At 40.7% G+C, this 11,237-nt stretch overlaps 1 protein-coding gene across 1 annotated transcript; it reads right to left on the bottom strand.

The window, feature by feature from the left end:
- Positions 1-243: 243 nt before the first annotated feature.
- fzd4 (frizzled class receptor 4) lies at positions 244-10,949 on the bottom strand. The gene is made up of 6 exons (XM_027999000.1): positions 10,278-10,949; positions 7,108-7,245; positions 5,803-6,189; positions 5,540-5,685; positions 3,821-4,068; positions 244-3,709 (listed from the first exon to the last, which is right to left on the bottom strand). Exons 1-6 carry the CDS (start codon positions 10,533-10,535, stop codon positions 3,291-3,293), a joined length of 1,596 nt encoding a protein of 531 aa, XP_027854801.1. The 5' UTR covers positions 10,536-10,949; the 3' UTR covers positions 244-3,290.
- Positions 10,950-11,237: the final 288 nt, after the last annotated feature.

Below are 11,237 nucleotides of genomic sequence, written 5' to 3' on the forward strand. Positions count from 1 at the left end.
TGTCCAACCCAAAAAGTGGACAAAGTCCATCGAATATGAGAACATAAATCCTTTCACTCCATTAATTTTTGTGCAAAAGTGTCACAATGTGGCTTTTAGGAGGCTCGGAGATCTCAGGTCATGTCTTTACATTTTCTATACCAGGGTAAACACAAAATCAAATGTTCAAGAATTAATCGGTTTGAGAAATTAGGATTAAACACGAACACATACCCCAACTTGCAGATGTAAAGCACAGGCCACTTAGAAACCAAAAAAAACTTTTATTCATCTTCTTCTGATACAAAAGTGGTTTTTAAATAAACAAGTCTTTAAAATTTGTCACATTATTTTTACAAGGATAAATTAGCATTTTATAATACATTGATGACATTGCAAAGAACACGAATGTTCAACACAACAGGGAGCATTATAAACCTTAAAGGTTATTATCTGAGCTGTCTAATCGAGCTCGCTGGCGATTCACAACTGGGTTTCTAAAAGAATTTACAAATCGGCACTGCCAGTGGTTTAAGTCCTGCACAAACATTCACTGCAGGGGGGATTAAGGCACATTCAGTGACTGTTTAGAAAAGTCACCTTAAGCTCAGAGTGGTCATAAGAATAGGAGGAGGGGGGAGTGCTGTCAAAAATTTAGATGGTTTAAAAGGGAAACTACATTAGCTCAGAGGGGAGGTGGTCACAGGTTAATTTAATTCACTTTAAGTGAAAGTAATGTTTGACTTTGGAAATTCAATAAGTGTACCGAGGTATGCTGGTCTGATGAAGCAGGTTTGTGTAAACGGTGTCTGTTTCACCACAACGATTGATCCTGAAAACATCTTTGAGGAAACATGCAGCCAAGAAATGCCTGGTTCCTATTGGACAGGCTGTGTGAGGCACTGTCTGGTTATCAAATTTTTTTTTTTTTTTAAACACAACTGCTTGAAAATGACATGACGTGACAAGAATGAATGTATACAGCATTGCTAGATAGACAATTAGGCAGATAAAGAGGGTCAGTTTCAGAGTATCGTAACTAAAAGACTAGATTGGCTTCAGCTACAATATACAGAAAAGACAAAAATAGTGAAAATGGTAAAAGAGAAACAACCTGAAACCTGAAAATCTTCTCTACATCATCCATGACATTTTGAAATGTACAAGACTGTGTTCCAGAAAGGAACTCTGATTGTCTGAGGACGTGAGCTGAGACGTATCAAGTGAGGTCATGTGGGAAGGCGACCAATAACAGCATCAGGGGGGAGATATTTATTCTTATAGAACCAGTTGCAGTGTGCTGTCTCTGTACAAACAAACATTTATTAAAAGCTTATTGTTACTGAAGAGGAGGGCTATTGCGTTTCTTGAATCTTGAATGATGTATCTGTAAGAACAGTTTCAAAGATACTTTGGCATTGTAGTCTTGCAGTAGATGGCCTTTAGTACTCTGATCTCCAAGTTCTCCAAGATGTTTTAGCATCTGATGAGCACACTTTGCTCTGATCCAGTCCCAACTTAAGTATCAAGTACAACTATCTAAGTTCATGAAGAAGAGCGTACTCTCTGACTGATATTGCTGTTGCCTAATGTGTGTTTTGGCAGCTGATTGTCCCATAATTTCTTGCTTTAAAACCTTCCTGGGTTCCAATGTTTGGAAAAGGGCAGGGTTAATAATTAAATTTCCTGAATTGTATGGTGACCCAAGAGCATATAGAGTGCAGGGTTTGCAGGAAGACTAAACATCATTGGACACTGGCTGAGTTTCTCACAGACTGCCAAAGTGGCGCACAAAGGCGCATTTCTCTGCAATTTACGCCTGATAAAGAAAGTCAAAATAGATACTTAAAGTTACAAATTATGTTTGTCCTGATTCTGATGCATTGGTGGAAATTTTCTGACCTTTTGCACCATTTGCTTTTACTTTCCATCAACACCCTAGTAGAAAGCAAATTTAGAAGCAAGGTCTGTTATTTTATAAGTAATAGCTCTCTCTCTCTTATTTAGAATAAATTTAGATTAGTTTTTCCAGAAGGCTTATGTTTACAACTAGTCTGTTGAACCAAAGCATGCTCTTGCCTCAAAAAAAAAAAAAAAATGCAGTTTATGCTAATTTATAAACCTTCAAACCATCATCACATTTTCAGGGGGATATTTAAATTAAAATATAGGAATATTTATAGCATTACTAAAGTTGGAACCAATGACCTTCCTATAGCAAACATACTGAGAATGGAACATTTAAAGCAGCATGAAGTGACAATGGTGTAAAGGTTCATAACTTGATTTCACATAAACCACTGTCATGCTTTTGAGGTTAGATTTGCTTTTAGATTATAGATTGGGACTTTACTGATCTCATCCAGATTAGCCAATAGCTTCAGCCTCAGGAACCATCTAATCTAAATTTATACAGAATGAGGAGACTAAGAAATACCTACTGAAAGTAAGATAACTGCTCATAACACCTCATCTAGCTTTAAAACAATGGCTTTGTAGACATAACTGAATTTTAATGGTTTGCTCTCATACTTTCTACTTTTGTCTTCACATTTCACACATTTATAGTGCAATAATTACAGCATCGAGTCTGGTTCCCACAAATCCAAAGCAATAAAATCCACCTGCACCAGTATCTGATTAAAAAAAAAATCATAACCTGACAGAAATGCAGACTGTTTGTCTGTAAACAAATTGTAAATTTAAGGCAGTATTTTGGGTATTTTCTACAGTTGATCTGGTATTTTAATGTTGATAAACCTGCAACATTAACATTGCCAAGGTGACATCAGATATTTCTGGCAAGCCAAATATCTGTAAATCTGCTCCAGTGTCAAAGTGTAAAATTTAAAAGCCCTTTAAAAGTCACAATAGTACACGGCTTTACTGTATTCAGCAGGGTAGGTCTCTTCTGCTGATCACTTAAGAAATAGAGACAGAAATGTAGAATCATTGCTTATGTGCGTCTTTTCTGCCTTTTCAGCATGTCTTCTTGATTTTTTGATTCATTTTTTGCTTTTTCCCACCTCTCAATGCGACAGAAATCTAATGAGAGGTAGAGAGGCTACTCTTGCAACAACATGTATGATTCAGTCTTCCTATTTTCTCCTTCATAGCTCCTATTGGAGGCAGGGAGTTCATGCAATGGCATTACATCCAGTGGCTTCTCTGAGAAAGTCTGGCTACAATCCTCTGTCCCATTTCTAACCAGGTTGCTGACTCTCTTTGTCCTTCATTTGGCAGAGCAAGTTTCTTTACGAGGAAAAAAAACAACGCAAAACTTATTTCCCGTCCATTTTCTCTGCATCTTGTCACACCACTGTCTCGTTGCCTTTTCCCGGTTTGATCCAGCTTTCAACCGGTGCCCTCTTGCCGCCTCGGCTTGCCCGGCTGTCCCTCAGCAGTCGGGCAGAACAGCGCTGCCAGGTGTGGAGAGTCTTCGCCGACCAAATCCACATCCCTGATGTGATGCCCACGAGCAGCGACATGAAGATCCGAAGCATCTCCGACGCCACATATGAGTCCCGGGGGCTTGTCTTGAACTCCTCCCAGTTAGACAGCTGGTAAAGATAACATCCGATGACTGTGGATGCTGGAACAGTGTAAAGAACAGAGAACACTCCGATCTTCACCATTAGACGCTCCAGTTTGTCTGTTTTAGCTCCATCCTTTTGCAGATTAGAGCGGATCTTGAAGAGAGCCACCAGGCCTGCGCAGATGAACAGAGTGCCTGTGGGGCAACAAGAAGACATGCATAAAAGAACAGAGAAATAAAGAGAACAGCTACAGTAAAGTGATGAAATTAGTTTATAAATAATTTCTTTTCCAACCCTGTACCTACCTATGAGAAGGTATGTTGCTAATGGTGCAACCACAAAGCCTGTGAGAGCCTCTTGCTGCTGGTTACCAACATAGCACAGCCCAGTAAGGTCATCAGCATCTACCAGTCGCATTATAAGGATAACGATGGTTTTAACAGCTGGGATGGCCCAGGCTGCTATGTGGAAGTATGAACTGTGCATTTCAATTGCTTCATGACCCCACTTCAGTCCAGCAGCCAAAAACCAGGTGAGGGTAAGGATCACCCACCTGGAAGAAAGCGGGGAGGACAGAGTAAGGGAAACTGTAAGTGCCTTGTGTAAACGCTCATAAAAGTCACAACTGAGGCAAACAATTCCTTCTGCAAATTTATAGTGGCCCTTCTTTGGTTCACATGCAGGATTTTAGAGTTTATCCAATTTTAATGTCATGTTTACTTTTACAGACACTTTGTGTTATCGGCAGTTGTTCCTTGTACAGGAAGCACAAGGACAGACAGATGTGTCCCAGAAATGAGCGCTTCTGGCAGAAAGAAATAATGCAAATTATGTTTTTATTAGTGGATCATGACTGGAATCGTCCTATTTTTAGGTTAACCAACCCCAGCTGGTAGCCGGTTGGTTGGAGACTCAAAAAACTAATTTATTTCAGATCAGCCAACCAACCATTTAAGAGCTGACAGCAACACTCTTTATTGTGGCAGATGTTACTGAGGTGTTTGTTGTCTAACAGATTATTTGTAAGCAACCTTATTGGGTTTAAAAAAGTGGCACAAATTCATTTTTGTCTTGGGAAATTTGTGATATTTGACCTGAAAGCCTGCAGCAGCTGACAAGGAGACTTCAAGTATTACAACTATTTTGTGCTTTATTTAATTTTTGCTTTCAGTCTCTGTTTACTATGCAACATGCTGGGTTTGGAAACAATGGCAGTCTTTTAGAAATAAGTCTACATTCTCAAACGAATGCACACAGAGACACCACTTAAAGTTAGGATAGTTAGTAACGATCGGCTAATTGTAATCAATGTACAGAAACAGTTTAAAATGCCTTTGTTTTAAAATATTAAATCCCTGTTTTATGGCATCTACTTTCTCACACATACCCTTCAGGGTAGGAGGATTTAGAGGAATTACTTCAAATGATGCTAATAATAAATTGGAACGCCGCAATAAATTTCATTGGTGCTTTTGTATTTGTGATAGATAAGCGTCATTTGTTTCAGGAGCGACTCAAAACTTTATCTCTTGTGTAACATTCTCATAACAAGTCAACTGGCCATGTGCCGTTTTAGTGGTAATTAAGTCACAAAAGAAGCCACTCGCCAGTTATATAACAGCGTGAAGGGATCATAGCTCTGGAGATTGGAGTTTCTGGCCTGCTGCCGTTTCCAAATGGCAAATAAAAAACAGGAAAACAAGAACTGAGTGCGAGGGAAGGAAAATAGCTGTGACAGCAGTGTGGGTTTCCACTGCAGCTTCAGGGCAGCATGCACTTGAAAAGTGGTGGTTTTACCAAGGCTACCCCAACTCTGCGTGTGCGTGTGTGGGGGTGCGTGTGGGTGTGTGTGGAAATGAATCCAACTAGTGCAGAGGTTATGAGACAGGATAGTTTGATTTTTTTAAGGAAAACAGGATGCAAGTCTCGTGTTCCAATTGTTCCACCACAAGAGCCATTCACAGCAGCTGATGACAATGGGGAAACTGGGACGAACAGAAGGAGAAGAGAGTGTTTGAACTAACCACAGTGAGGACGCCATGCCAAAGAAATAGAGGAGAAGGAAGACTATGGCACAGCCGGTGCTCTTTAATCCTTCCTGGACCAGAATCGGAACGTCAGTGGCGTCCAAGTCACAGGAAACTCGCTGTCTTCCAAGAGTCAGTCGTACCTAAGGAGGCAGAAAAAGTCAGACGTACCAAGGAAATGGAGTTAACTTAATAACGGAAACAGAAAGTTCTCTGAGTCATCTCGACTTGAACAATGATGCCTTTATTCCTTTACTCACCAGGTAAGCAACACTGTACAGATTGCAGCACATTGAAAGAAAGATGATTGGCCTCTCGGGATAGGAGAAACGCTGCGAGTCCAGGAGAAAGGTCAAGACTGTCAGAGTGGTCGACAAGAAGCACAGAACGGCCCACACCGCCATCCAGGCATCTGTGAAGACTTTGGCACCCCGTCGGTAAAGGCCGCTCTCATAGCCACACTGGAGGGTACAGGTTTCGGTTTGTTTGAGCCAAATATACTGCTCAGGTGCCGATCCGAGGGCCTGACATTCCTCCTGATGAGGAGGATGGCGGACCGGCTGGTAAGGGGGGTCTTCATCACCTGGACCTTCCATGCACATGTGGTTGTGGTCATTTAAAGGTGGGAAGAGGCTGCAATTAAGCACCTGGAGAGACATTACACAAAAAATACTTTATCCCACTCACTTTTACAAAGTTACCAGATTACAAAGCAACAGTAATCAAAATTAGGTTGAAAATTGATTGATAAATGCAACTAAAAATGTAATTGCCAGTGTAGGAAATTAATTATTAACTTTAAACAATACATCAGGATAAAAAAAAAAAACAAGAGCACTGATGAGAACTCATGATTTTACCATATTACTAGCTTTTATTGTCTCTGACACTGTTTACCAATTTTTATCAATCCTCAACCTAATCTATATTACTCTATATCATAATTTCTCAAAATTTGTTTCTAACCCTCCAGTCACTGGACTTCGATGGCGACTATTTTTAATTTGACCCTGAAAAATATGCAAAAGTTTAACTTTGTTGTCAGAATGGTGTTCTCCAAATTTAACCTACTTTGTCAGCCATAAAAAAAAATCTTCTACAACATTTAGGCAACAAGAGACATTTTTATGTGAAGCCCTTTTCGCCATTTTCACCTTCAAATTTTCATTATTGTGTAGAGTGAGGAACATGTCATCCATTACATTTTTTCAATTAACTTTGCAGTAAAGTATGCAAAATGCATCCAAGTAGCACTTTTTTTTTTCTTTCAAAATCTCCACATTGAGGACATCTTTCAAATTTTGTTCTTATGAAAAACATCTGCATGTGAAGTCTAGAAGAACGATATGTAAACTGGGAATCTCAGTTGGAAAAAGTGATGGCAATATTTCTGCTCGTTTCAACTGGCTGGTGTTAAGCTCATCATGGGAAATTGTTGTAAGAGAAAAAGGCAGTCAGCTGTAATAGCAGATATGAAAATTTTTAACTATACCCCGAAAACTTGTTTTTCCCCTTTTTTTTTCTTAAAAAAATATGCATGCTTTCCTCATGACAATGCGACTCACCTCAGGCCAAATGAAGCCAAACTCATTAAGAACAGGGAGACATTTTCTCTTGACGGACAAACACATGCTCTTACACGGCCCGATGGGGATGGGAACCTTGTCTGTGCACATGGGCACATAAACTGAGCAAAGGAAGAACTAGAAGTAAAGAAAAAGAAATAGTTATTTGTTTAACATCTTATTTGCATGGTTTGTAAGGTTCTATAAAAAACAAAACAAAGAAAAACACATCATTGTCTTGTTTGGTAAATCACAGCAAAATCAAGTAGCAGAGGTTTATAAATATGTTATAAAAGGTTCTACTAGAGAAATGACAGAAAGAAACATTGATTTAACATGACAAAATCACAAAGATACACTAAAAAACAGCTCCAATGCTTTGTTAGTTAAATTAATCCATGAGGTAGCAAGTAAAATATGTTGCATGGCTCAGTCTGTTTATATTGCCTGGATAAGAAGCAGAGGATAGCAACACCCTGCTCTCCCACATGGCTCTTTCATCATATTACATTTGCTTCTTGCTTTCACCTTAATTTTCTGCACCATTCCAACACCCTTAATATTGGTAGAATCTCTATTTTTAAGAAACCCCATTACCCACAGCTACCCGCCCCAGCTGTGAGGTTTGAGGCAAGTCTTTTTGCAGCTTCTTAAGAAAAAAAAAAAAAAGAAGATTACCTAATAACACCAACTTTAAAATAGATCCTTAAGATAGGCTTATGAAGACACAGAGCTGCCAGATTCGACTGTGGAGATAGTGATGCAAAAGAAGAGTAACTCCAGGGTCTCAGAAGTCAGAAATTTTAAGCGATTTCACGCCTCTACTGTGAAAGCTCCTGCCAGTCAGAGTGTAAAATTGGACTATGCTCATGAAATGAAAATTTATAGAATTTTTCACTCAGCTCCCCATAACCTGAAGGTAATCAACAAGCACCCTCGGGTATTTGGCAAATTGATGAAGTGAAATGAAATTTTGCTGCTGATTTTTTTAGATTAAAAATCTCCCAAAACATTTTTAAGTCTTGGTGCCAGGAAAGAGTTATTTGTAAGTTCCCCCTCCAAAAAAAAACAACTAAATGTAGAAAAAAAAGAAGGTGTTTCAGATGTAAAAGTATGTAAAACAAGATATGTTATATAAATCCTAATATGACTCAAATACCTAATTTGTTACTGTTTCGTGATCTGGAATAGCCTCTAATTTTTAAGCTGAGCAGAATTTGAATTCCTCTAATTTGTTTTAAATAAAATGTGTCATAATTGTGAACAACTCTGCATGTAGACTCAATTCAATTGCAAAAAGTCTGTACAATTGGTGGGGAGGGGTGTATAAATGTACAGACATTTGGAGATCCTTCCTACAGTAGGCTATGCATGCTCAACATGACAGTAATGTAACACTTTCTGGGTGTTTTCCACAGACCGTCTGTAACCAGAGTGCTGCCACGTTAATGCTAAAAGCTGCTCGGGTTACCAGTCAGGAAGCCTCCCATTAGAGCAAATGTTAGGCGATACGGTTTCTCCCTCCCCTACCTCAGTCTTTGGGTGGTGGTATCTGTGTTCATCTCTGTGTGTGTGTGTGTGTGTGAAAGAGAGAGGGAGAGTTAAGGGTGTGGGGGTGGGGGTGTCAGCTAAACTTACAGGACAATTTACAACTGGAGGCAGACAGGTTGATTTTATGCTGCAGTTGCTCCTCGTTCATGCATCTTGAGGCGCTGCATTAATGCAGCAGATCCAGATGCGTTTTGCAGGTAATTTCACGTGGCAGCAGATACAAATAATTTACTGCTAAACCTGAGAAAAGGGTTCATATTTAAGTCTAGATGTGCTTGCTTTGGCAGGAGAGAGGCAGGGAAAGTTTTCACCCTGCTATACATCAGGCATGAGAGCCTGATCGATTTCAAGGTATAACATTTTCCTTCATAAATGAGTTATTGTTCACTGATACTATTCCAAAGGAAGGCCCACAATGACTTCAGTTTTCTCCAAAGCCATGGAGCTCAGAGTAACAAATACTGCCCCTCCCACACCTGTTTCTGTGCAGTACTTGTCAGCTGTCTGAAAAAATTACTCCTATGAGAAAGAAATTAGCTGTTGTAAAAATATTTACAGTGACCAAAAAGACAAACAACCTAAATGGACAATACCCATCACTTTTTAAATCCTGGTTTAAAACTACAGTTCACAATTTCGGCGAACAGATGACGTTATACGTTTCTGTGCTAAATGTGGCATTTTTGCTCAAGCTTATCATTAGAAATAAACTGATCGCCTTTTCCATGACCAATACCAAATTCTGGGGTTTTTGAGGTTGGATGTTCCGCTTCTGATTTTAGGCTCTTTTTTTTCTTCTAAAAACTGTAACACATAAGGGATAAAAAACATGCTGGAATTCATTGATTGAGGGTTTGAACCCAATTGATCTAGAAGATAATCCCTTGTCAGATTTTTCAAAGAGTAAACATCTTTTTTTTTAAAAGCACGTCAAAAGTTTGTTTATGTGTTTGTACACTGAAAATGGAATAACGTTTTTGGTTTAACGCATTGATCTGGCTTTAATGAGCCGATAATCAAGCTGATTGTGCATCCAAAAAATCTCTTAATCAATCCTTAATTTTTCCCCAATTTGAGAGATGCATTATGGGCCCAGACTATTTTTTCCCTGCATGGTGCATGAGTCAAACAAGCAGCATTTGTCTCAGGACACTAAGGGTACCATTGTTAACAAGAAGACTGTACAGTATATAACTGAAGATCCAGCTGCTGCTGTGTGGGGCATGGATGAACTCAGAATGTCAACAGACAGTGGGGGCATTTTCAGCGAAATTAACATGACAGTTTGGCGAAGAAAAAGAAATTGGAGGGAGAGAATCAGCGGAAGAGACCCCTCCACTTACTTTAACTGCCTGGGAATCAACCTATAACATGCTGATTATTTCTGGCACCATCAGTCTGAGCCGCTCACAGAACAGGCAGTTATTGCAAGTGGTCTGGCTCCCTGTCATGTGCTCTGGGACCACACTGTTTCCCTTTGCGTACACACAAATATAGCACACTTTCAGCAGGAGCCAGGCTTTTTTAAGAGCCAGGGCGGCTGCTCCAAAGTTTGAGCATGGTTCCCATTCCGTGCTCCGCTTTATCTCACTAATTCATTATCACGCTTGGTCCCGTACCTTGAGCTGACTGGAGCAGCCGTACTGTATGAGCGGCGTGAACGTGGTCAGCTGCAGCTCGGCGTCCGACTGCAGCACGTTGCCCACCAGGTTGGGCATCTTGGTGACGTTGTAGCCCAGACCCTGGCACATGCTGATCCGGATTGGGTCACAGGTCATCTCCTCCTCGTCGTCGCCGAACGCATCAATGGCCAAGAAGAGCGGACAGACCAGGAGGAGCGCGAGCGACACCATCATCATCCTCATTGTCCCGGGCATGTTGACAAAAAACCCCACCACCACCAACACCAGAACCGACCGAGTGAGTAATATTATCTCCACAGACTCCGGTAAGGCGGGTCGCCTTGGACACCGAGGCACGTGGGTTTAAGGTTAGTCCAGCAGGAGCGCAGCGCGTGTCGTCCCGTGCGTCTTTTGAGGTTACAACATCCCACTCTGAGCCGTTCTCCGCAGTCAGATATCCAGAAAATATAGGTGGCGAAGCATTGCCAGAGCTATGCCTGGAGGAATTGGTTGGTTTCCCGCAGCTTGAAGATACTTCTACATGTCTGATATATTCCCGATTTGTTACAGCGATAACTTCTTGTCGCGCTGCTGGTCCTACTTTGCGCCTACTGCCTTTAAGCGTCCAGAGCTAAACTTTCTTGTGTCTATGAGGGGAGACTGTTTCACCCGTCCGGAGGACACCAGTCCAATCACAGCGCTGGATTTGGGTTTTCCTGACCAACCCACGGCCAGAAAGGCGGGATCTGCAGCCAGCCTCCTCCTATATTCCCAGTCTCTCCTTTCTGTATAGTTTGAATGATCCTGATCTTATTTTTTCATCCTACTTAGTCAGAATTAGGGCAGTTTGTCCCAAAGTCGGTCCTCGAGGGCTGGCATCCTGCATGTTTTAGTTCTCTTCCTGGTTTAACGCACCTGGATCCAATGATGGCTCATGTTAAGGCCTAAAAAGAATAT

Source organism: Xiphophorus couchianus, chromosome 18 (genome assembly GCF_001444195.1).
Source record: "Xiphophorus couchianus chromosome 18, X_couchianus-1.0, whole genome shotgun sequence".
Taxonomy (NCBI): domain Eukaryota; kingdom Metazoa; phylum Chordata; class Actinopteri; order Cyprinodontiformes; family Poeciliidae; genus Xiphophorus; species Xiphophorus couchianus.